Genomic DNA, 25,738 nt, shown 5'->3' with positions numbered 1-25,738 from the left:
TTAGGTTTTGAAATTTGGAATTGGAACCCATCCAGGTCAGCTAAAGAAGGGCTTGGTTGTGAACTTCAGGAGCATCTCAAAAAGAGCCCCAGCTTGGAAGGAATACATAAGATAGTCAGAGAATTAAATAAAACAAACAAAAAATAAACATCAAGATTCAGCATTGGGGAATTAGGGAATGGACACAGCAAAATAAACTGGCATTTGACCATATGCTGGATCACAGGGAGACTTAAAAATGCTTCCCCAACAGCCTCTCCTCTCGACCTTCCTCCTGATTTGACCTAGAGCCACAGCTGACACTTACTCTGGAATGAACTCCTCTGACACTCTCTGGTATTTCTGACATGGCCCCTTCTGCCTGGGCATTTCAGTCATCTGTAGATGACTGAAATGCTTCTGAGATTACTTAGAAGTGTTTTTTAGATTACTTGCAAGAGTAAAGCAAGTTCAAGGACTTTATCAAGTCATGTACATGCATGTAAACAGGGAGAGATACATAAAATGAACTTTTATGGATATCTGAGGAGACTTTCAAATGTACCTGGGTGGGTACAACATGAGCCTTACTTACAGAGGACTGAAGACCAACAGCTCCTTTCTCTTTGAACTGAGTCTGTAAAGGCAAGTGTTCAGTCTGGAAGACATTAAGAGATACACTCTGTAAAGAACCAACACATCAACCAATATCTGGGAGACTCCTGTGTTCAAGGAGCCAACCAGGTCTTGATAAATGTCTACCAACGAAGCAAAAATATTCTCCAGGAGGATGGAAAAAATCAATCAATCAAACAAACAAACGAAAACCCCAGCTCTCTCCCCTCCCTCCTTCTCCTCTGGCTCTTGGCTTCTTTAGAGAGAAAAATATCCAGAACATCTGAGCTGGGGCAAACTCCGCGACTATATGACTTGAGAGATTTAGCACCACAGCTTTCTCTTTCCCCAGTGGAACAGTCTGGTATTTGGAATCAGGTTCTAGTGGGCTGAACCAGCAATGATAAGCCTTTATCGGTGGCCATTCTTATCTCACTGATTCCTACCTATTGGGTTGTAAAGGGAGTCATCACTTTGACTCATAACCTCAGCTGCAAAGGATCTTTCTCAGATCCGTGTGCCTGCTACATTAGGCCCCTATTCAAGTGTCACAGCATTTGTAAAGTCCTGTCACACCCTCAGGTGGAGGAAGCCATCAGATCATCTAATAGCATTCATCGGTCCCCTGTATGAATGAGACTCAGAGTGCTCTCAGGAGTCTTGTAAGCATACTCTTATCTAACCTGTATAAGTAATTCTATAAAGCTGGTCTCCATTGGGAATTGAAGTTGCTGGGGCCAAGGAGATCACCACACTTATGTCATAAGAGTTAAAATGTTATAGACCAAAGCCAAATTATCTTCCTCTATTTTCAGGCACTTTGGAAGCCATTCTGTGCTCACCCCTATCTGACTTAACATCCTGGTAACTATCAAAACCTTTAAAATGTATTCTGAGCAGACCACTAGCTTCCCGCAACCCAAGGGCTAAGGACTGTCATCAAGCAGCATCTGAAACTGCATACATATGGCACCAACTCATGCATCTGGCAAATACTGTGACTTACAACTTTCTTCTGTAACCAATAAAATCTCATGTTACGGCTTCCACATTTAGAACACCATGTTCATAAGAACTCGGGTCTACATTCATTGATTGATCAGTCATATTTGACTCCAGAATAAACCATCTCTTATTCCCTCTGAAATTCAAAGTGTGTTTTTCTATCAATACTATTTTACAAGTACTAAATCTGAGACTTATCGTGATTAAGGTCATTAGTAGACTGCTTACTCAAGCATAATTTTGTCAGATTCTGCATTTTTGAGGCTTATGTCCCCTGCTTTGAGCTCTAGCCTGTAGGAGATGTTATGCAAATATAATAGGAAGAAGACTGAATGTCCTGTGTCTACCAACAGGTCTTTGCTCCTGCTGTCCCTTTGGTCTGGAAGGTTTGCCCCTTAAGTTCTGGTAGTTGAAACTCTCTCTCTACATGGCCTGACTACAGTTACTCTTGTCTTTCATGGAGCCTTTCTATGCCACAGTCAATCCTTTCACAATTTCTCCACTGTTCTCTGCACAGCTCTTATGCCTCGCCACATCACAGTTTGCCTTGTTTTATCATCTTGGACACTTGTAATTTTCAACTCCAGCAATTGCTCGCTTCTCCTGTCTAATGTTGTGGTTTGAATGTTTGCCCTTCCCCAAATCCATTTGTTGAAACGCAATCAGGAGGTGGGACATTGAAGAAAGAAGGGCATGGGGGCAGGGCTCCCAGGAATGGGGTTAGTGCTGCCTTATAACTTACTGAAGAGGCTACAGAGGTCTCTTCTCAACTACAAGATCACAGTGAGATGGCCATATCAGGAAGAGCACTTTCCCCATAAGGAACACAGTATGGCTGCAAGGGTTTGAGGAGTGATGTGCTGCTCTAATTTATACAAAATTCCGAATGGTAACTTTAAAAGGACCAGAAAACACATTTCATCCCCATCTTCCCACCATGCTGGTAAGCCTCTCCCATGTCATCAATGAAATGCATAAGCAACTTCCTGGAAGCCAAAAATAGAACATCATAAGCAACAATATCTGCATTACACTTGCCAGGGCTAGGGAACTGCAGAGGCTAATCTCTATTTTGCTGCAATACAAATATGTCAAAGAACCACTTGCCTTATGACTAGTATAGAATTTCTACCTTTTTCTACAGTAGGAGATAGGAAACCCTGGACAACACAGATCTGAATAAGAAAGGAAGTGCCTTGACTCTATCCTACACTTGAAACTTTAATCATCATCAAATCACTATACCTCAGGAGACCTGCAAGTCTGCAATACCGAATACACCAATTTAACTTTTAATTTAATCAATTGACTTTCATGCGTCAGTTTTATGCTAATATAAAAGTTGAGTGAGAAGTACAGTTTCCACATGCCTCTGCTGTCCCTTCCATATTAAACCTCCACGATTAACTTCCATTTTCTTTCTTTCTTTTTTTTTTTTTTTTTTTTTTGGTTTTTCGAGACAGGGTTTCTCTGTGGCTTTGGAGGCGGTCCTGGAACTAACTCTTGCAGACCAGGCTGGTCTCGAACTCACATAGATCCACCTGCCTCTGCCTCCCCAGTGCTGGGATTAAAGGCATGTGCCACCACCACCTGGCTTAATTTCCATTTTCAATGTGGCTCATTTGTTAAAATTGTTGAGTTTTGTACATACTCCTATTTTCAGAAGTCCAAAATATAAATTTGAATTGATTATTGGCAGTGCACCTTTACTTGCCTGCTAACAGGAGTCTAATGCCATGGATGCACCACTCTACCATCAAATACAGAGCAGTTTCATGGTAACCCCAAATCCCCTGTGCTCTGCCACTCAAACAGTTGTGAGCCACTATGTAGGTGCCGGGCATCAAACCCATGCCTCTCCAGTGCTCCCCCAATTGTCTTTCTAAAAACACACTCCCATCTTTTCAAACTTTTTTCCTATCATGCCCTCTAGCTGCTAGCCACTGCCTCCTACTTTTTCTGGGATTTTCTGAGAGAATCCAGAACTGCCTCTGCTACCATCTCATTGGTTATGATCACATTAGTCTTCTGACTGAGGATTGAACACCTAGATCAATGTTTTCTGTTTTCTGCCTGGGCCATCATTTGTTATCTTGATGCTAAAACTAGACATCTTATATCCCCATCTTATTTGTGGGTCTTTCCAATCCAGAAGAAATTCCCACACCTGTGAGAACTTTTGCCCCCACTTTCAGAACTAGGCTCTGGAGCATGCTTCATTCTCTTGCCACCCAGTCCCATTCAGCTTTTCTCTGCCATGACAAATTCCTGACAGTAACAGCTTCAAAGAGGAGAGATTTATTTTGGCTTATAGTCTAGTCCATGGTTGGCAGGAACTTTTGGTTTGGACTTGCACAAGACAGAATATTATGCTTCTGTGAGTGTGTGTCAGGGCAGGATGCTCACACCATGGCAGCCAAGAAGGGAGAAAAAAGACAGGGGAGAGTGTGTGTGTTATCAAAATATGCTCTCCCAGAACTTGGCCCCAGGGACACTTTTTTTCTACAATAAGACCTATCTTCTACATCTCAATTCCATTTTTATAACAACTCAATACTAACTAATCAATCAATTGGCCTAATAATCTAATGGTCCCTTAATAACTGGGTCTACCATCTGGTGACTGAACTTTGAGTACATGTGCCTTTGTGTCAGGGACACTTCACCTCCAAATCATTCTATCACTGACTCTTCTACTCAGCATGCAATCTGTTTAGGTTTTTCCCACCATAAAAGAGAAAGGCAAGTTCAATGTCCTTAAAATTTTCAAAGACATAACATTTCAAGAACCTCATGGTAACCTGAATAGGATACCATGGTCTTGGCCCTTCTTCCTGAAAGGCCATCCAGTTCCCAAGGCTGCAAGTGAAGATGGGCAGCTTCACCCTTAGTGTGTAGCTCTTCTGTCCTCCACAGCTGCTGTTTCAGTCCCAGCATTTGCTCAACTTCTCTGTCACATCCCTGGGTAACTTTTCACTGCCACTAACAGCACACCAGATATAACTACATATTTTAACGCACACTCATAATCTTTTATGAAAGAGTACAGATTATATGAAGAAATTGTAATAAACACATGACTTAATTATACTGATTCTACATGAAATCTTGTCTCACAGAAGAAAAGAACAAAGTGCTATCTACTGCTCTCGATGCCTTTCAAGATGACATACTTTATATTACTCTCTCTCCTTTTCAGTCTTAGAGTTTTTTGTTATCTTCCAAGTTCACTGCTGACCCCAGAAACCATGCCTCCTTTTTCTTCTCTGATCAGTTTCAGGTTTAATATCTAGGATATACTATAAATTTACTCTACAATTTTGTTCAAATGACTGCAGAACCTGGAAAAGCTGTTGCTGCTATTGATGCGTAACATATTGCCATTATTGTGCTCTCTCTCTCTCTCTCTCTCTCTCTATATATATATATATATATATATATGTGTGTGTGTGTGTGTATATGCAAATATATATATGCTAATTGAAACTCAAATATGTGATGAATCCAAGGTGTTTCAGTGAGTGCTTACCTGTGCATGCCAATTTGATTTCATCTTTAGTAAGTAGTAAAGTTATATGCTTGCCAAAAAAAAATAAGTGACACACTGGAAGACAAATGTCACACAATTTCAATTTTATGTGTAACCTAGAAATGATGAACTTATGGGAGCAGAGAGCAGAATTGTGGCTATTAGGCTTCAATGTGTGTCTTTTAACAATGGGAAACGATTGGTTTAAGGATATAAAACTGCAGTTGGACAAGAGGCATGGACTCTGTGAAGTCTTGAGGTCTACTGAGAGCGTGATAAATATGGTTGATAACAATATGCTATATTTTAAAAGTTGTGAGATAGTATACTTTAAGTGTTCTCAAAACAAAAATGATGAATATGTGTGATATAACATGTTAATTGGTTTAATTTAGCCATGCCATTGTGAACATACTGTATTGTGTATCATAATTGTGCATGACTTTATTTATGAGCTAAATAAATGAATGGAAAAAAATATTTTTCAATGGACTTCCACAAAATAGACAACTCTGGGAGCACAGAAAACCTAGCCTTTTTTTTCTGAGCAGGATGCTTGCTCCAGAACTCTTCTGGCTTGGGCTTCATATGTTGCCATATGTCTGCTACCATCCTGTCTTCTTCTTACATCAATACAGTGCAAAGAACTTCAATTCTATTGATATAGCTTGCCCTAATATTTTTTTCTATAGACTGCTAAGTAAGTTTCCATGATGGTTTATGGTATTAAGTCAATGGAACAAGAGTTTCAGACACCAGACAATTATGTTGCATAGAGCTGAAATCCCAGAGAGTTAAACACACACACACACACACACACACGCACACTCACACACAGTGACCCTTTGATAGCTCTGATTTTCTGTTGGCTTCAGAGAGGAAAAATGAAGATGATGACAGTGTCTTGCTGAGCTCACCAGGCAGAGTTCCACTTATAAGTAAGTTGAAGTCTAGAATCTGGAGAAGGGAACTGAAAATGAGACCCAGGAAGAAAAGGCTCAGATGTCAGCAGGGGGGAAGTTCATTTTGCCAATCCATTTCACATACATGGAGCAGACAATGAATGAGTACTAGAGAAAAAGGTATTAGTAGGGAGCTGTAATTGTAATCAATGTCAGAGCCCTATTAAAGTTGAGAGATGCTAAATTTCCAACAAGCCAAAGCAGAAAAGTTCCCATCTCAACGTGATACTGAATTACTTCATTTTACTTCATGTTACTAACTCAGGAATGGAGATTTACTTGGCTAACTGTCCTGGGAGGGGCTATATCTAATGTTGTACTTCTTGCTGACAGAGTCCTAGGCTAACCCAGGGAATCACATGGCAAGAGAGAGGGAGTGCACACATGGGTACTATAAAGCCACCTGTAAAGGGTTTAGTTATGGAGATCCTTTTTTTGTGGCCTTATCTAGCCCTAATCACTTCTCAAAACCACCTCTTAACATGACAATTGTATTAAGTTTCTACTCTCTTAATACAGTAAGGACTAAATTTCAACAGATATTAAACATATATTCAAAACACTGAAGAGACAAGATACAGTCATCCTTAGGTGTAGGCGATGGTAAGGGAGTCCGCATTAGCCCAAATAAAAGGATATCATTTATTGTGGAAACAGTCACAAATAACAGTTAAGGAGAGAGCTGACTCAGTTGCACTGGAAACTGAGATCAGATCTCCAACAAGTACACAAGAGAGCCTAATACTGCTCTCCTCTTACTTTTAAAGGAGTTAAATCACCAAACAAGAAGCTCCACCTCTATCAGACCAGGTAGCCCAAGGTCATGGGCAGGGCAAATACCCACTACACTTAGGGGATAGGCTTCTAGAACAACCTCCCCCAAACTGAACATAAGCTTCTGGGAGATGAAGTTGATTTTTAACTTAACACTGCCAGAAAATAACCCAATTCTTACTAAGGAATAACACTAAAATTAAGTAAATTGATGTAACATTTACAATGTCCACTCCTAATTAATATCTAATGACCATGAAAAAAGTAGAAAAAGTAAATCAACAGAAATTAACCTGGAAATGATAGATAGAGTACAATTTTCTGGCCAGTACTTCAATATATCCATCATAAGTCAGACATGGTGGCATACATCTAAAATTCCAGCACCTGAGATGTCAAAGCAAGAAGGGTATTAGTTCCATGGTAGTCAAACTACACAGTGAAACTTGAGACAGACATCCACAGAAATACACTGAGCTGAAATCTGGAACTCAGTTGAAGAGAGGGAGGAATGAAGAACGAAGGGGTCTGTACCTGGTTGGAGAAACCCACAGAAACAGTTGGCCTGAAAAAGGGAAAGCATATCGACCCCAGATGCTCTTTGGGAGGACAGTACAGGACTAATCCAGCCCCCTGATCATGGATGCCAATGGGGAGGCCCCTGCACTCCTGGGAGCCTCTGGAGGTGGACTGGCGTTTTGCCCTGGTGGGTGGGAGGGACTTCGAGAGCCCATCCCACTTGAAGGGATTCGCTCTGTCTCTGAACACATGGGGAGGGGCCTAGGCCCAGCACAGGAAGATTTGGTGGACTTGGTGGAGCCCTGGTTGGGGGCCCTACCCTGCCTGGGGAGTGGCGGGTTGGAGTGGGGAGAAGGAAGGGGTGGGGGGAGGGAGAGGGAGAGGGAAAAAAATATGGCTATTATAAATATGCTTAAGGCTACAAGGAAAAGTATTAATAACGATGAAATAGTATCAAAGAGAGCTTCAAAACCTAAAACAATTATCACCTAAAATGGTAAGCCTCTCCAGATGTCCTCACAGCAGATCAGACATGGTTTAAGAAGAGTGAGTGTATACAGCATGCACAAAACTACCAATGCAAACAAGTGGAATGATAGAGCTAGCAAAATTTTCATACAAATTTGCATTTCTGAAAGGTCAATGTGTTCAAAAAGAACTAAAATATGTAATATCACCCAAACACATTTCAAAATAAACTGCTAAAACTCATTATTAAAGATATAATCAAAGCTATAGCTAGAAGAAAAAATGAGATGCAAGATATGCAAAAAATAGGCAAGAATTATCTGTCACTTTTTATCAGCAATAATGGAAAACATGGGGGACCTGAGGCAATGTAAATATAATTTTAATGCATGTGATGAGAAAAATAAGCTGAGTATCAATTACAAGCCTCAGAGAAATGTTAAACAAAGCCAATGAAATGAGGACATTTCCAGACAAACTAAAGCTGAGACACTTTGTACTCAAACATCTGTATCACGGAGTGTTACAGAATGAGTCCCCAAGCCAAAGAAAACTGACTCCAATCAGAACTTTAACATTTGAAGAGCACACACTATGGTTTAAGAAAAATGCAGTAAGAATTGATTAGCAAATTTATAACACATGAAAAACAAACTAAGTTATCCTATTATTCTAAGAATAAGGGAATAAGAGGCAAAAGTAAATGCTACATAGAGTGTGGAACGGTTCCTTCATTTTTTTTCTTACTTCTTTTTTCTTTTTTCGTCAACTTCACACAAACTCATGTTATCTAAAATGACAGAAGCATAATTGAGAAATGCCTCCATGAGATTGGCAGGTAGTAGGCAAGTCTGTGGGGCATTTTCTTAATTAGTGATTGATGTCAGAGCGCCCAGTCCACTGCAGGCAGAGCCCATGGTGGTCCTGGATGCTCTAAGAGAGCAGGTTGAGCAAGCCATGAGGACCAAACCAGGGAGAAGATTCCTCCATGACCTCTGCTTTAGTTTCTGTGTCCATGTTCCTGCCTTGAGTTCCTGCCCTGTCTTCTCTCAGCGCTGGAGCATGACCTGAGAACTGGAAGCAGAAATACACCCTTTCCTCCCTAAGTTGCTTTTAGTCACAGTGTTCATCAAAGCAACAGAAACCCTAACTAGGGCAATAAGTTAAAAAATGAGCTTGTTGAATGCTTGAGAAATCACAAAAATAACTAATAATTCAACAGAGAAGTTAATACCAAATGACTCATCTAGTTTGGGGAAAGGCAGGGCAAGGATTCAAGATAAAGAATTGACAGAACAAATTGAATAACGTAATATGACAAAGTTAAAGCTAACTGTAGAAGTAAGAATGGAGTACATATAGCAATAAAAGGCAAGAATTTAGAGAGTGAGTACACTCATCTGACTGCACGTGACTGATGTAGAATTTATTTGAGATACAAAGAGGTTAACAGCAAAAGGAAGCAGTGTGTGTGGGCTCATACCTGCAATCCTGGCACTTGAGAAGCTGAGGTCAGATTGCTGCAAAAGCAAGGTCAGCCTGGGGTACAAAGTAAGAGCTTACTTCAACTGTCTCCTCTCTCCTTCCCACAAAATCAAAGGAAGGGAAAACCCTACCACGAAAACATAAGCCATTAGAAAAGCATTAGAAACGTTTAAAAACTGGAGTGGCTATTCCAATATCAGGCCAAGTGATTTCAGGACAAGGAAAATGACTAAAAATAAAGGAGAACTTTCATAGAAGCTGGAAAGACCAGTGTTTCCACTGCTCTTAAAGGCCATAGTTTATTTATAAGAAGCTGAGTGCCTGTGTTACAAGTCATTGGTCAGAGGGGCCCAGACCAATAAGGGTTATTGCCATTGCTGTTGGCTGTACATTAGATTTGATGGTGAGACCTCATTGTTGAAGACACTACACACACTTTGGTCACAGGGCATGGAAAAATCAAGCTGGAAGCTTACTTTCTACTGGCTTGCTTTCATAATGCTCAAAGACTCCCTGCACAGAAGGGAAGGCATGCCTGGTACTGTAAACCTGGCTAAGAGACTGTGGCTTGGGAGAGCCACATAGGGAGAGCCTTCTCCCACTGTTTTGCTAAATGCCTTTTAAACACTTTGTATTCATGGATACGTACAGCTCTCAGCCTTCATCAGAGAAGCCTCTTTTTGTTGTGGACAGTGGTGAACAGAGACTCACAAGCTAGTCAAAGTGCAGAGAACCCATGACTGTGCAGTGCTCAGTACCAAAGGGGACATCTGTGTCACCCTCACCCGAATTCCCAAGGCTCAGGGAACACCATGGAAAGAGGTGCAGAAAGAATCTAAGAGCCAGGGAAGGGGAAAACTGCTGCCAACAGTGTCTTCATGGCTGAAATGCATGAACTTGACTCTGGCTTTGGGCCCCTCCACACTTCATATGTTAGTAGGGAACGAAGAGTCATGAGGCCTCACTTTCAGCAGAGGTAGGTTCTCCCTTAGGCTTATGACCTCCCGGCCATAGGTTCTTAGCTGGGAGGTCTTACAGTACTTTGGTAGGCATGAGCTCCTGCTTATAGAGTGAACACTCTGGCACTATGAAAGCAAGACAGAGAGTAAGAATAGAACTCAAGAAGTCCCACTCCCTGTGGACTACTGACAGGTAATGGTGGCTGGAGGATGGGGTGTTGCTTTCTTCAGTGGGTTAGTCACTGCTGAATTACTTATGCTTCAGTGAAACCCCTCCCACCCAAGCTCATGCAAGCAACCCTGTTTGAACTGAGTCACACATATATAAAGGAGACATGCAAGTAGGAGGCTGCTGAGAAGTGTTTCAGCAGAAACAGGGGTGGAGATGAAAAGGGGGAGGGGTGAAAAGGCCTGAAATTTATTATATGCATGTATAAATCTGTCAGATAGTAATAAAAATGGCCCATGGTATAGAGAAGAGACAGCACAGCAGTTCTCAATGCATATATTCCCAACAGGAGAATTACAAAGTACATGAATAACTGACAGCTAAAGGGAGAGACAGATACAGCCCATATACAGTTGGAACAAGTATTCCTTTCTTATCAACTGAACATCTGTATGTAGCTGAAAGACTTGAATAATTCTACCAACTACTTTGACCTAAGCGGCATCTGTAGACGACTGCAATCAACCATACAAAATGACATTTACATCAGTGTGGTAAGACACATCATTCGCTGGGATTTAAAGTCTCAACATGGAGTGACTAAAACTCTATAGTTATTTTTATAGCCATTAATTCTCACTGGAGATATGTATGTATACATTGGTAGAGAATTAATGGGAGATTGATAATAAAAATTCTCACAATATTTATCGATTTAAAAAAATACTTCAGGCAAGGTGGCACAAGCCTTTAATCCCAGCACTTGAGAGGCAAAGACAGGCAGATCACTGTAAGTTCTAGGCCAGCCTGGTCTACAAAGCAAGTTCCAGAATGGAACTGAGTGCTACAAGGAAACCTTGCCTTGAAACCACCCCCACCCCCCACCCCCACCCCCAAAAAACCTAAAAAAATAGAACAACAACAAAACATATTTCTAAATAATTCATTGATTGAAGAAGAAAACAATTAGGGTTACTAGACAACACCGAAGACGACCCCCCCCTCCCCGTGTGTGTGTGTGTGTGTGTGTGTGTGTGTGTGTGTGTGTGTGTGTGTGTGTGTGTGTGTGTGTGTTTACATATTTATTTGTTGTTGAGGTGCATATCTGGAGGTCAGAAGACAACATTGAGTATCATTCTCAGAGACACTGTCCACATTCTTTTTGACAAAGTTGCTATTGGCCTGAAGTTCATCTATTAGACCAGGGTGGCTGACCAGGGAGCCTCAGGGATCCACCTCTCTCCCTGATGCAAGCACTGGGATTACAAGTGCATACCACCATATGTAACCCCTTTTTATGGGTCTGGGAATCAAACCTAGGTCTTTGCACTGGTAAAATTACCAACTGAGACATTTCCCAGCCTTATACTCTGAATTTAATAAGCTTGTCAAACTGTGGGATTTTTAACCAAAGAATTGCTTGTACTTTAAGTGTCCATACCAAAACATTTCTACTTTAAATGCTTATACTAGAAAGTCTGTATTAGAAAAAGAGAAACATCTTTATCATCTACAGTCTTTCCTTAAGGAACAACAACAACAAAAGATCAAATTAAACCTAAGGGAAGAAGGAATGAAACAGTAATAATGGAAAATTAGAATGAACAATCAGAGAATTTATAAAACCATAAACTGCATCTTTGAAAAATTAGAAACTCCCAGCAAAAACAAACAAACCCCAGCAAACAAAGAAATTTGGAAATAAAAATGAAAATAATTGGCATTACTGCACTCATCCCACATAAACAGAATAAAATATTATAAACCAGCAATTCTTAATCTGTGAGTGAAGAACAGCTTTGCATGTCAGGGGTTCTTCTATATATATAGAAGAATGGTCTTCTCTATATCCTGTTTATCATATAGTTACATTATAGTTCATTTAACAGTAGCAAAATTAGTTATGAAGTAGCAATGAAAATAATTTTATGGTGGGGGTCACGACAACATGAGGAACTATATTAAAAAGTCACAGCATTTGGAAGGTTGAAAACCAGTTACAAACAATTTTATCCTAATATTTCAACAACCTAGATGAAAGAGACAAATGTCTTCAAGGTACCAAAGAAACCCTTTGCATAAGAAACTCCTAGCTAGATGGAATCAATGGTAAGTTCACTCAAACATTCAAAGACAGGCTAATACCTTCAGCAAATGGGGAGAAGGAAGACACACTAAATCCTCTTGTGAGATTGTCATCTTGTGGGTCCCAAAGACACCATAAGAAAATCAGCTAATGAACTTTATCCACAGTTTATTTCCAAACTTTAAAATCCCAGACTTTAAACCAAAGCAGTCCTCAACAATTGAGTTTAAAAGTTTGTGTGTATATATACATATACATATACATATATATGTATATATATATACATATATATATGCACACACATATATGCACTACTCAGAAATAAGGTATATATTCATTTGATGTGAATGAATCTCAAAAACATCATGTTGATCAAGAGTATTGAATATAAAGGGGCACACTGACTCCTTCTCATGTGTGGATCTTGACAAAAGGTATACCTAATGTGCTGCAAGAGAAATCAGGCCAGGCCTTGCTGGAGATAGAGGAGCACTGTGAAAGGTGGCAGTGACGATGAACACTATGTGAGACATGTTTCAGGTCACTGAAATGGTCTTGGCTGGGGGAGGGGTTATAGAATGCAGGCACCTGGCCATGTTTATCAAAGTTTACACTTAAAATGCAGCATTGTTACTAAGTTGTACTTCAATGAAGCTGGCTTTTTAAAAGCTTTATTCTCTTTTATCATAGTTATCCCATTAAGGAGGAACTCAATTGAAGAGATGAAATAGAGTGGGAAGTTATTCACATAGTCTGGCATCTGCCACAATACAGTGAATTCTCAGTTATAACCTTGTCTCTGATGTGGAAATTTTTCTGTTAATGTATCTGAAAGTGTATTTGTATTTTGATGATGGGGTTGCTAATCTTTGCAGATGGTTTCTCTATGCTAATAGAAATACATAAGCACTAGCTACCATACATAATTCATAACGTCCAGACACATATGATATTCTCTTGCCTAAGTTCCTCACTGAAAGAAAACAAAACCTAGCTAGGTGTGGTAGAGTACATCTGTAATCTCAGCTACTTGGGAAACTGAGGCAGGAGAATGACTTGAACTGAAAAGCTCTTCATCCTGAAGGAGCAATATCCATAAACACGGATAAGCAGCATTCACATTAATCAGGTACCTCTTCAACAAGGTGAGTAATTGTTATGCTTTCTTGACAATTACCCAAATGGGAACTCAGACTGTCTGTCTCTTCTTATTCCAAAAGACCATCAGTATCATAGGTACTGGATGGCTTCAGTTGCCAGTGCTCATGGATGATCATAAGAGGACAACACTGTACTTTTGTTAAGACAAGTTGGAATCAAGACCAGAGAGATATTCTTTGTTTTATTTATTAATTTTTAGTTTTTTTTTGAGACAGGGTTTCTCTGTGTAACCTAGCTGTCCTGGAACTCACAAAGATCCACCTGTCTCTACCTTCCAAGTGCTGGGATTACAGGTGTGTACCACCACCACCTGACCTGAGATAATTAACCACCAAGTTCAGAGACCACTTAATACCCAATCTTAACTTTCATTTTCAACTTTCCATGTCATTTTTATAAATACAGAGGTTATTTGAAGTGTATGGCTTCTGAAAAGTTTATGGAATATTCTTGGAGAGGTGTTGTGTTGCTAAGTTTGGAGTTTTCCCTTTTTTTTAATTAAAATTACTTCTTGGTTCTTTAGTGTCTGCAGTCAATCATGCTCACTGCAGATACCCCACATTGCACACATTAACTGTGTGAAGTCTATGTGGACTGGACTCTCAAATAGTTGGGATTTCTTTGCATATAGCCCTTCTTTCCAAACATCTGGTAGTTAAGGTTTACTCCTATATACTTTCTGGGAGTTCTCATTTTATCAGCACTCTCCTTAGTTTTGTCAGAGCCCAGAAGAGGCTCTCTCAAGCCTCACGTGGCTCTGACATGGAGCAGGGCTCAATATATCTTTGCAGAGCTGCCTCTGACACACAGGACCTGTTCTGAGTCCCACCCCTAGTAAGGGATCCCTGTAGATGACTGGGACACTAGATGACAGCTAGTGCTAGAAACCTTAAGTTCTCAACTATTTTCTGTAAACATCAGGGGAGATAACAGGGAGGCAACTCCATCAAAACAGGTTCTCAATTCTTGGTATTACAGAGTATTATTAAAGTAAAAACCAGGAGAGACCCTTGATTAAAAAAAAAAGACATCACCAGCCTTGGGTGTGGTAATTGTACATGTGTAATTTATAAGGAATGCAAAGGATTCTTCCTTTACTCTGGCCCTCTCCAATGCAATTCATGACTATGGGTTTCAAATAAAAGTTCCAAAAATTTTTAATGTGTATTTTCCTGAAAACATATGTATGCCAACAATTACTATCAGACAGGCCTTGGCAAAGAAAATCTAAATGTACATATTCTTACAATGTAGGGAATATAATCATTGTTCCCATGTTACCGATGAAGAAATTGAGGCTTAGAATGACCAAACATGCCCACGTTTGTAGAGTTAAGATTTAAATTCATTTTGGTGTAATATTCAAATCTGTATCTTTAACCATCATATGAAACTGCCTGTCTCTAGAATACCTAGTTTTCCTAATTTGACTATAAAAAGACAAGACCATGAAAAGGGAGATGGCAAACAATTCAAGGAAGGATACAAAATGCTCAGTCCTGCTTGCCAGTTTCCCACCTCTTCTGGTTCATCTTTATCTAATCAGATAAAAGCTATGGCATAGTGATGTCACAACACCTAACTAGGCTACAAAAGTGGTAGCCTAGAAGAAACAAACAAAGCATTTCATCAACAATCATGAGACCCATCCAGGGGTAAACACAGAGTGGCTATCTGCTAATATATACGTTATAGGCTGATGCTTTACAACAACTAGATTGGGGGCATTTTCTCTCTTGGATTGTTGGCTTATACCATGAAGAGATAGAGTTATGATCTTAAAGTTCAATATCCAATTCCCTGACCCAGGATATTACAGATTTTAATGAAATGAAGAAATGCCCTCATGGTAATATTTTCAAATATTAAATCATGAGGCTTATTTTCAGTATGGAAGAGTAAGTACATTATCACATATGGTGGCATGGGACTTTTCTGAAGCTGTCACAGGACTCTAGGAGCTTTGCTGCTGTAAATGTCTCATCCAGAAGCAAGGCTGTGCTCCTGCTGCCCAAGGTTAAGTAAGCGCATGACTTCTGCTGAGTAGACACTCTGGATTTTAATTTTTAAAGTGAAATTTGATAAGACATATTTTAATGGAACTTCTTATCTTGGGTTGTAGTCTCAATCCTTGCATTAAAATACACGAGATAGCAAAAGTTTATTTAAGTTGCAATATGTATGCAAAGCAAGTACCTAATTAATGTGGACAGATGAGAAAAACAGATAGAAAATTATTTACAAGCAAACTAGTCACATGCAATTCTAAAATGCCCCTTCACCCATGAATCCTAACCATTTCTAGGGAGGGTGAGACTTCCCATAGGAGATTAACAAAGCCTGTCACATCATTTGGGGCAGGACCCCTCCCCCCAAGGTATCTACGCTGAGAGAGTATCCCTCCATAGAGAATGGACACCCAAAGCCTATTTGTGCACTAGGGATAAATACTGGTTCCACTGTCAGAGGCCCCATAGACCACCCAGGGCCCCAAATGACACCCACATTCAGGGGGCATGGTTCAGTCCTATGCTGATTGCCCAGCTGTCAGACTGGGGTCCCTGAGCTTCCACTTGCTTCAGGTCAACAGTTTCTGTGGGTTTCCCTAGCATGGTCTTGACCCCTTTGCTCATCACTCCTCCCTCTCTACTATTGGATTCCAGGAGTTTGGCTCAGTGCTTAGCTGTGAATCTCTGCTTTTGCTTCCATCAGCTACTGGATGAAGGCTCTATGATGGCATTTAAAGTAGTCATCAATCTCATTATAGTGGAAGGCATTCAAGGTAACCTCTCCACTATTGCTTAGATTCTTTGTTGGGGCCATCATTGTGAATCCCTGGAGATTTCCCTAGTGCCAGATTTCTTATTAAGTCCATAACGACTCTCTCTATTAAGGCATCTTTCCCGGCTCTCCTCTATTCTTCCCCCAACTCAGTCTTCCTGATCCCACATGTTCTCCTCCCCCTCCCCCTGTGCTCCCAATTTACTTAGAGGATCTTGTCTCTTTCCTCTTCTCAGAAAGGGGTTTCCATGTATGTCTCTCTTAGAGTCCTCCTTGTTTCCTAGCTTCTCTGGGGTTGTGGGTTGTAGGCTGGTAATCCTTTGCTCTAATATCCACTTATGAGTGAGTACATACCATATTGCTAATCATATTCTTGGTGAAGCATATGCTCGAAGCTATATCTGCTTTAGGCAGAATGGTAAAATTCTCTAACTTAAAATAAGAACTGACATCAATTCCTCTCTAGAGATTGTTAATTCATTAATATCACCCTTACTAAACCTCACATTCAATCTCCTGTCCATGTGCCCATGGACCTGAGTCAACAGGTACTAAGACTAGATGTCACTTCCTACTGAAAGGAACCTTGTGCTGGAGTTAAGTACAAGCAGACGGAAGAAGTGACTGGAAATACATACACCGGTGGTTCAGGATAGAAGGGAATCAATGACACCAACGAGAGGAGTTCTTCCAGGGGACATTTGCTGCCTAGTAACAACAGGAGTGTGTAAGTATTTTTCTTACCTTTCATCCACCCTACAATATTCATACTTGTTACATACCGATACTACTTTATTAGATGTTATTATTACTGAGGCAAGAAATCCTGCATGCCAAGAATAAATGACAGCTAAAAGCCTTTTCTTTTCATGCATATATAATTCATATGACCAAATAGAGTTGGAGTATTTGACTACTGGCTCCTAAAATAGGCCACACTGCAAATAAGATCATCCACTTAGTCTGGGACTGGTAAATGCCATTACAAGATGACAATCCATTACTTGAGAGGAAAGGACTCAGTCATTCTGTTAGAACATAAGCATTTACATTATTTAACAGAGAACTTAATGTACTTCTGAACAGCAATGCAAAATGCTTAGTGGAATTTAGTGCACCCCACTCCCTGCACAAACTGGAATATCCCCAGCTAGCAGGTAAGTCTGGTTAGTACTGGACACACCTGGAAGATCCCCTTTGACAATACTAGGCACCCTGAAACAGAAATAGCCTGTCCCTCAGCCCCATGCAGATAGCATGAAAGACAAATGTTGGGTATTTGGGAAATCTGGCTTGAGATAGGATGTAAATGTTTTTTATTATCTGTGAAAAGTCATGAAAGGGGAGCAGCTTGGCAATTCTTAGTTAGTTGCCTACAATGCTGTACATTTGTAACACTCTATTAAGAGTGTTCAGACTAACTCATGGGCCTGTGACCACCAGGAATTAATTAGTCTGATTCATGTGGGTCTTCTTTTAAATAGTTAGTAAAGAAAGACACTTTGGACAGAAGCAATATGCCAATGTTCTGTTCTTTCTTTTCCTCACTTATCATAGTACTCAGAACACTGTAGGCCCATAACATCTGAAACTATTAGGGCCAGATGTAATTGATAACTAGAAACATGGATACAAAACAATCAAATCAGGATAATTAGTCTTTGTATTGAAACCTTCAAACAATTCAATTTTATAGTTATTTTCAGACATATAACAATTCTTACAAACTGTAGTTCCTCTGTTGTTCTCTAGGGGACTAGAACACATTCTTATCAAACTTTATTTTGGTATCTTCTTTTCAACTACTTGTAATAGGCCAAACTGTTTTAGACTCTACATTTGAGATTCTAAACCTGTAATATTTTCCTTTCTGTTCCTGGCTTATTTCTCATAACACGGTATAAGGTAATCCCAGGAGGAGGCTGACCAGTAGTAGCAAGGACCCATTGGAGGAAGAGAGAGGTCACAAGGGGAGCGCTGGAAGCACTGGATTAGATATAGTGGGGTCAGATCACACAGAGAAAGGCTTTGAGGCCCAAGTCCCCAGAAGCATATGGGTGTACATATGAGGTTGGGGCAACAAAGAAAGCAAGACCTTAGAGGTTAGTTTGATATGGAAGATGGTGGTGGTGTTGGTAATGGTGTAAACAGAAGCAACTAGATTCCCATCATCCTTCAGAATGCAGGAATTGATACCTAACAGCTGAGACTGGAGAAGGGAAAATAAGAGTAAGAAAACCTAAACTAACCCACGGAAGCAGGAGCCCAAGGCACATGGAAAAAAAAAAAAAAGGATTGACAATTGCAAACCTTTTATTCTATTAAATAAAGCTTTGCAGGTCGAAAGTGTGAATCGGTGTGTCAAAGGATTCGGGTGTGCATAACAGAGCTATTACTACAGTTGAACCTCTGTGTAAGCAGAGTCAAGTTCTGTCAAGGAACACAATTGGTGCAAAGGGAGGAGGAAGGATGCCAGGTCAGCTGGGAGAGAGTGAGTACTGTGGGGCCTGGCTGCTGGGGAAATGACTGGTTTTGAGGAGGGGACAAAGGTGTGAAATTCTTGGCTTGTGTTACAGACACTGAAATAACTGTGAGGCTCAAAAGGAGGGGTAGAAGGTCTAAGGCTGTCAGGCTCCAAAAGAAAGGAACAAGGCTTTATGGGTCCCATAGAAATACCCTGCTGAAAAAGATCACGTATGATTACAAGTGAAAGAAAGATCCAGAAGAGGTAAAAGCTGCCAACGGTATGAAACATGTCAGAATAGGAGAGGGCTAAGTGTTATCACCTGAGGAGCTTGCTCATGTGAAGAGGAGGGGAAAACCCTGGTCTAGAAATCAACTTGCCTTGTTAATGGAGACAAAGCATCTTGAACCAAAGAAGAGTGATGATCTCTCTTTCAAGAGACCCAGAGCAGGTAATGCACCAAAGAGAATGGGCTCTACCTGTGTACCGAGGGCATTGTGGTTTCCTCTGGCCAGTCTTTCCCATTCTCTTCCCCCTACAGAATAAGGCATCTGTATGCAAGCTGTTTGTAGTAGGGAAGAAAAGATCACGTACAATGTAAGAGACTTTGAAAGCTACAAAATTCATCACCTTTCGCTCAAAATAGCTTGGAGTGGTTTGCTGAAATCCTGCTTTAGGGAGTTTGAGAACACAATACAAAGAAGTGGTATAGAATTTCACCCTGGAATTCACAGAAAATACAAAGCTGCCAATCTTTACACAGCAGGGCAGATCAACGGGACAGGAGAAAGTGAAACAGCCCCACCTGATATTTTGTGGGTGGAGAAGTTTCTAATGAATATTGCAGGACCATTAAGAATGAAGCCAAGTAATCCAGTTATCTTTTGTGTCAAATAAAATCCAGGTTAACTTTAGACTTTTTCCATGTGGAAACATGGGAGGAAAGGGTTTTATTTTTATTCCTAATCCAAAAATGTAAGCATGTTTATGGTATCTCAATGTATTTTAACTTAGCAACATTTAGTATTCTGCATCACAGTAACAAGGGGCATGCGTGATGTTTGACGTGTGTGCTTATGAGCAGCTCCATATGCTAAGCAGGAGGTGTAAGAGCAAGGGTATGAGGAAAGGAAGACAGAAGATCATGGCAAGAAACAGCTGCCACGTACACAAGGGGAAAGAGTTTAGGATGTAAGCATCTACTGTAGAATGCATGAAGAAGCTCATAAAATGAGGTCATATATCCAGAAAAATTAGGCCTATAACAAAAATCCCCATCTTTGTCACATGTTCTTTTTTTCATATATTTCAAGTGCCTGGGTATTTACGTATAAATATACATAAGTGCACATGTATGTACATCATGTGTGTCTGTGTCCATGTCTGTATTTATGTGCACCATATGTGAGTGTGCCTTGAAGCCAGGAGAAGCTATTAGATATCCTAGAACTGGAGTTACAGGCAGTTGGGAGACTATGGATGTGGGTGCTAAAAATTCTTAATAGTTCAACCTTCTCTCCAGCTCCATAAATTTCTTTACTTTTAAATATTTTAGGTGACCTGTATTCAGTTCAAAGTAAGATACAAAATATTAAATGACTAAATCCAGAAAAATACCTAAATGTTTTCTTATTTTGTGAAATACTATAAAAAAAGAAGTCACCTTAAGTACTTCACTACAGATCTGTACAACACACCTTTGCCAAGGCAAGGTGGATGACCATGTGAATTGTTTTAAGAAAAAAATATATACAATAACATTTTAGTGTTTTATATATATATATATATGCATATACACACTAAATGCATATGTCTATATGCATACATGTCAGTTGCTTTTAAGAAATTTTTTTCTTAAGAGGGTCAATCCATGTGAACAATAGGGTCATATGATATCCCTGTATAAAGAGCTTTCAATGCCAACACACAGAGTTACACGAGCTATGTCCCATAAAGAAGCTAGGCACCTGATACACTGGGAAAGGACATGCATTAACTTGCAGCAGTTGGATGTCTTCTGGGCACAAACTCACAAGGCACAGAATGCACAGCAGCAGAGGTTCAAACTGTCCTCAGCTGATGAATCAGAAGGTGCCCGCTCACCCTGACCTTTCCATCTTGGCAATTCTAAAACACCAGTGCAAGAACCTCAGGAATTGTCGAGAAACAAATGCCCTCTCTTCTTCTATGACAAAACAAAGCTCCTGAGAGGTAAAAGCATTTTTCTCAGGGTTTACCTGTGGGAGACTAAACCAGGAATCTAAATCCGTATTCCTTGACTCACAAGGTTATATATAGAGTGGGTTCTGGCCAGTGTTCTAACCCCACTCCTCCAGGTAACTGACGATGAGATGGTGTAACTCTAGGAGCTTACTCATCTTAAAACAATGGTCTGTGCTACACGAGGTGGTTATAAGGATTATGAGTTAATACAATTAAAGCACTTAGAATAACACCTTTCATTTAAAATTTCGACATATGTAGATGCTATAATTAGGATTGACATATGTTAGTAGGTAGTAAGGAAAAGAAAACCTCAAGCTCTGGAACTATCTATTAGAGATGACCTTGGGAAAACTGACTCAACAGATCTAGCTTGACATTTTAAACTTGAGCCTGCTTTCTGAATTTTATCTTAGGTTCCTTTGTGCAAGTCCTATATAATCCAGTTCTCCTCCATCCTTGCTCAGACAATCAGGCTAAATTTCTTACCCTCTAATGCAGTGGTCCTCAACCTTGTGGGTTATGACCACTTTGGCAAACTTGTATCTCCAAAAAATGTTTACGTTATGATTCGTAACAGTATCAAAATTACAGTTATGAAGTTGAAACAAAATAATTATATGGTTGGAATCACCACAACACAAGGAACTGTATTAAGGGTTGGGAACCACTGTTCTAATGTGTTAACTTAGATATTGAGTCAGGTCTTTGCCCTCCCTTCCAGGTGATGTTTAATCCATCAGGCAGGCCTGACTTCAGCAAGAATCTTCCTTGTCCCTGTTTTCTTGCAGTAATTTTCCATCCAGTGACCCCAGCCTGTTCCTATGTTTCTCATTTACCCTACTGTATTCATACTTATGCTAATTCTCTCCCCTGTACATACTACTGTAGGGGGACCGTCACATTCTCTTCTGGTTGTTCTACATAAACCTGTCCATGGCATGCTTTAACATCTATTGCTGAGTAGTTTTCTTTAACAATCCTCAGAATTTCAATTTCCTTCCCAATACGAAGACAGTAATTCTGACCTGAGACAGCTTATGCAAAGCACTAGCAACAGCACCTGCTATCTAAGTCATACTCAGTATACAGTATTGCTTGCAATAAAGCAATATGAGAAAAGCTTTTTTTAATTTTTTGAGAATTTCACATAATTATATCATATGCTTTGATCAGATCCATTTCCCCATTCTCTCTGCTACAATTTCTCCCTTATCACTTACTGATCCGTTCTTTAAGTGTTCTAAAAATATTCTGAACCCGTTAATGATGATAGTATGTGCATGAGTGTAGTCATGTAGGAGAGATGGAGTGAAGGGTAGTAGAGGAATAACTAATGCTTTGTCCTTTTTATCACCAACCCATCTTCACTTTACTTCCACCTTCCATCATTCCCATGCCAAATAAAGAACATGATGTCTGTTAAGGCAGATATTAACCTAGACAGGATCCCAGAGGATCTCAGATCAGATAAACATCAGGTAGGTTCCAAAATCACCAAGGTAGGCAATCCCAAGAATAGCTCAGTAACCTGGAATTTTACTTGGTTTAGGTTATGCACACATCTCTCTAAATGATAGAACTAGCAACTCAGGGAAACACACTTGCATCAAACCACAGATACATCCCACTTTAAATGATGGATTAAGTCACTACTTCCTGGTAGCCTTTGTAACTCCTCTCATGGTGGCCAGTTCCTATTCAAACTTATGAGGACGTATCAGGATATGGGAGGCAGGGAACTGATATGGTCTGAACTAATTCTAGATACGTTCACAATAAGGCAAACTGTCCTGAGTGAACTTGTAAGGAAAAACCCCTGCTAACCATCTTATGCTTATGCATAATCAGGCATGCATATGATTAAAATCAGATGCATCATGGGAAGAAACATGTTCAGTAAACAAAGTCACACACAATCAAGCTAGCCAATCCAAACAAATTCATCCACATTCACCCTTCAGCAACCAACTCTTCTTGCTTCAGAATCTTTTAAAAGGAAGCCTCAGAAAACAACTGATGATGTCTTTGAGAATATACCTCATTTGCAGTCTGTCTGAACTGGACTATCACTTGGCTTTTTAATAAACTTTACTTGCCAGTTTGCAATGTGAGTGCTTCTTGAATAAGATATGAAACACCTGAAAATAACCAACTCAGATAGCAACCTCTAGTAACACAGGCATAACATGAGAAAGCTGATTCCCTCAATTCCAGTTTGGGAAAGCAGCTGCAGTGCCCCAATTCTAGATGGATGAGATCCTTCGAAACTCCTACAACGAAAATGGGTGGATAAGTTGTTCTGAGTTCCATTTGGAGATAGCTCAACTTACCATCGGGCTGTTCTTTTGTTCTTCATGGATCATGATATATATATAAATAAAACAGACCAGGATCAGAGAAGGATCGTGGTAGAGATGTATTCTTTGCTGTTATATAGGGCCCTTCTCTTCCTAGGAATTTCAATGACATTCTCTCTTGCTCTTGAAGTTAAGTGATGAGTACGAACTACTCAAGCAGGTTAAAGAAGAAAACACCTAAAGCTGCATTGAATCATGGGGCAAAGCTCCCCCACAGCTCTGTCTCTAGTGGCTGCAAAAGTAACAGAGAAAGCTGCCTGGGTCACTGCCAAGAACTGCAGCAGACCTGGGGCACAGCAATAAATGTTTGTCTTCTATAAGCTCATAAAATCGGAGACTGTTGGTTCCCTTGGAATAACCAAGCTTATCCTAGTGCTGCAGGAGCCATGTGCAGTAGCTCAGGAAGAGCTCCTTTGGAGGATGAATTCAGGTTATTGGTTCCTGGATTAACGGTGGAATTCAATTATCTGTATTTTAGTGTCTTCTCACTATGGATAGCTAAAAACTGGTTATCGTAGTAAATGAAATAGGATCCCTTAAAAAGTTTCATAACAATTATTTAAAAGTCTACATAAAAATAAGCAAATAAATATTTTTATTATATATATTTTTATGTGTGTAATTTCATCTTAGAAGAGACTTTAAAGTTATTTTATTTAATACATTTAGCTGCAACTAAAACCAGGCAATTTCCAAAATACTGTTCTAGAAGAATACTTTAATTATTATTAATCTGTTACTTCATAATTAGAGTCTACCATTGTGCACAAGAGGGGATGCTTGTGCAAAGTAGCCAATTAATTACCTCACACACATGGAAAAAGCATCCACGTCAGTTTTAAGGAAGTTCCTTGACTTTCTGTTGCTGTTACCTAATAGAGGGTTGGAGATTGCAGAAGACTGTCTTTAAATGAAGAGGAGAGCCCAGCTCCCACTTCTGAACACCAACCAGCTAGGTCACATCATCTCCTGTTTTTGCTTTGAGCTTGTTCCACTGTTTCTCATCCTAGCAAAAGTCAATAATAATTATAAAATTCAGAGTCTTGATTGTAAATGAAAAGTTGGTAACACATTGAAACATTGCGCGCGCGCGCGCACACACACACACACACACACACACACACACACACACACACACACACAAGTGGAAGTAGATCATTTAGCTAGGAGTACAAGGATTACAAAACAGGAATATAACTAAATTATTTTAGCATTTACTACCCTAATGTTATTTTTATTTTGTTCTTAAAAAATGTAACATGATACATACTAAACCACATTTTGATAGACAGTCCATAGAAGGAAGATATGTTATATAAAGAATGGACATAAAGGAACATTCAGGTTGGTTTTAAAAATGACAAAAGTCAGTAAGAGAACTTTAAATATTCTGAAATGTATACAAAAATTTCTGAAGGGCTATTATAAGCATTTAACGTATGTACTAACAGCATATGGATTCAAAAATATACATACACTCTATTATTTTAGCTTAAAATGCCAAAGAGATTATTAACACTTTTAACAATGACAATGGTGACTCATGAAATTGGAAGGGGCTGCGAATGTAGCTCAGTTGATAGAGTGCTTGTCTAGCATGCAGGAAGCCTTGAGTTTGGTCTCCAAACCAAAATCTAAATGTGGTGGTACATGCTTTAAGCCTAGCACTTGGAAGATGGAGGCAGGAAGAGCAGAAGTTCAAGGTCACCCTTAGGCTACATAGATCCCCGGCCTTAAAAAAATTGAAAGAAAACTATTTCTAATTATCTAGCAACTTTATTTTATATGCACTGGTGTTTTGCCTGCATATATGCCTGTGTACCACAAGGATGCCTTGTGCTCACAGTAGCCAAGAAGAGGGGGTCAGATCCTTCAGAAGTCAAGTTAGAGATAATTGTGAAGCCCCATGTTAGTACTGGAAGGAGAGCCAGTGCTCTTAACCACTGAACCCTCTCTTCAGTCCATGATTTTTGAGATGACTTGGGAGGCAAAATGTTATTCTAAATGTTTTAATTAAAGCACAGCGACTAGCTTTTGATGTGGGGCAGTGTTAGAGGATTTTTTACCTGAAGAAAAGACTGGTTTATGAGACCTCAATGGTATCTGACTCAGTGCATGGTTCAGATTTGCCATATGCTCTAAGTCTCTTCTTTGGCAAATCTGTCTGCAATCCTAGCATATACTTCACACACAAAAAAT

At 39.8% G+C, this 25,738-nt stretch overlaps 1 protein-coding gene across 1 annotated transcript in view; it reads right to left on the bottom strand.

Moving 5' to 3' along the window:
* Nectin3 (nectin cell adhesion molecule 3) overlaps positions 1 to 25,738 on the bottom strand; it is a 103,613-nt gene that overhangs the window by 7,859 nt on the left and 70,016 nt on the right. The window contains exon 8 of the mRNA XM_027412564.2: positions 575 to 637. Coding sequence (XP_027268365.1) covers positions 575 to 637 — 63 coding nt within the window. The remainder of the gene's footprint in view (positions 1 to 574; positions 638 to 25,738) is intronic.

The sequence above is a fragment of the Cricetulus griseus genome, chromosome 4 (genome assembly GCF_003668045.3).
Source record: "Cricetulus griseus strain 17A/GY chromosome 4, alternate assembly CriGri-PICRH-1.0, whole genome shotgun sequence".
Lineage (NCBI taxonomy): Eukaryota > Metazoa > Chordata > Mammalia > Rodentia > Cricetidae > Cricetulus > Cricetulus griseus.
The sequence above is the reverse complement of the archived record's forward strand: the minus strand, read 5'-3'. Positions and strand labels throughout refer to the sequence as shown.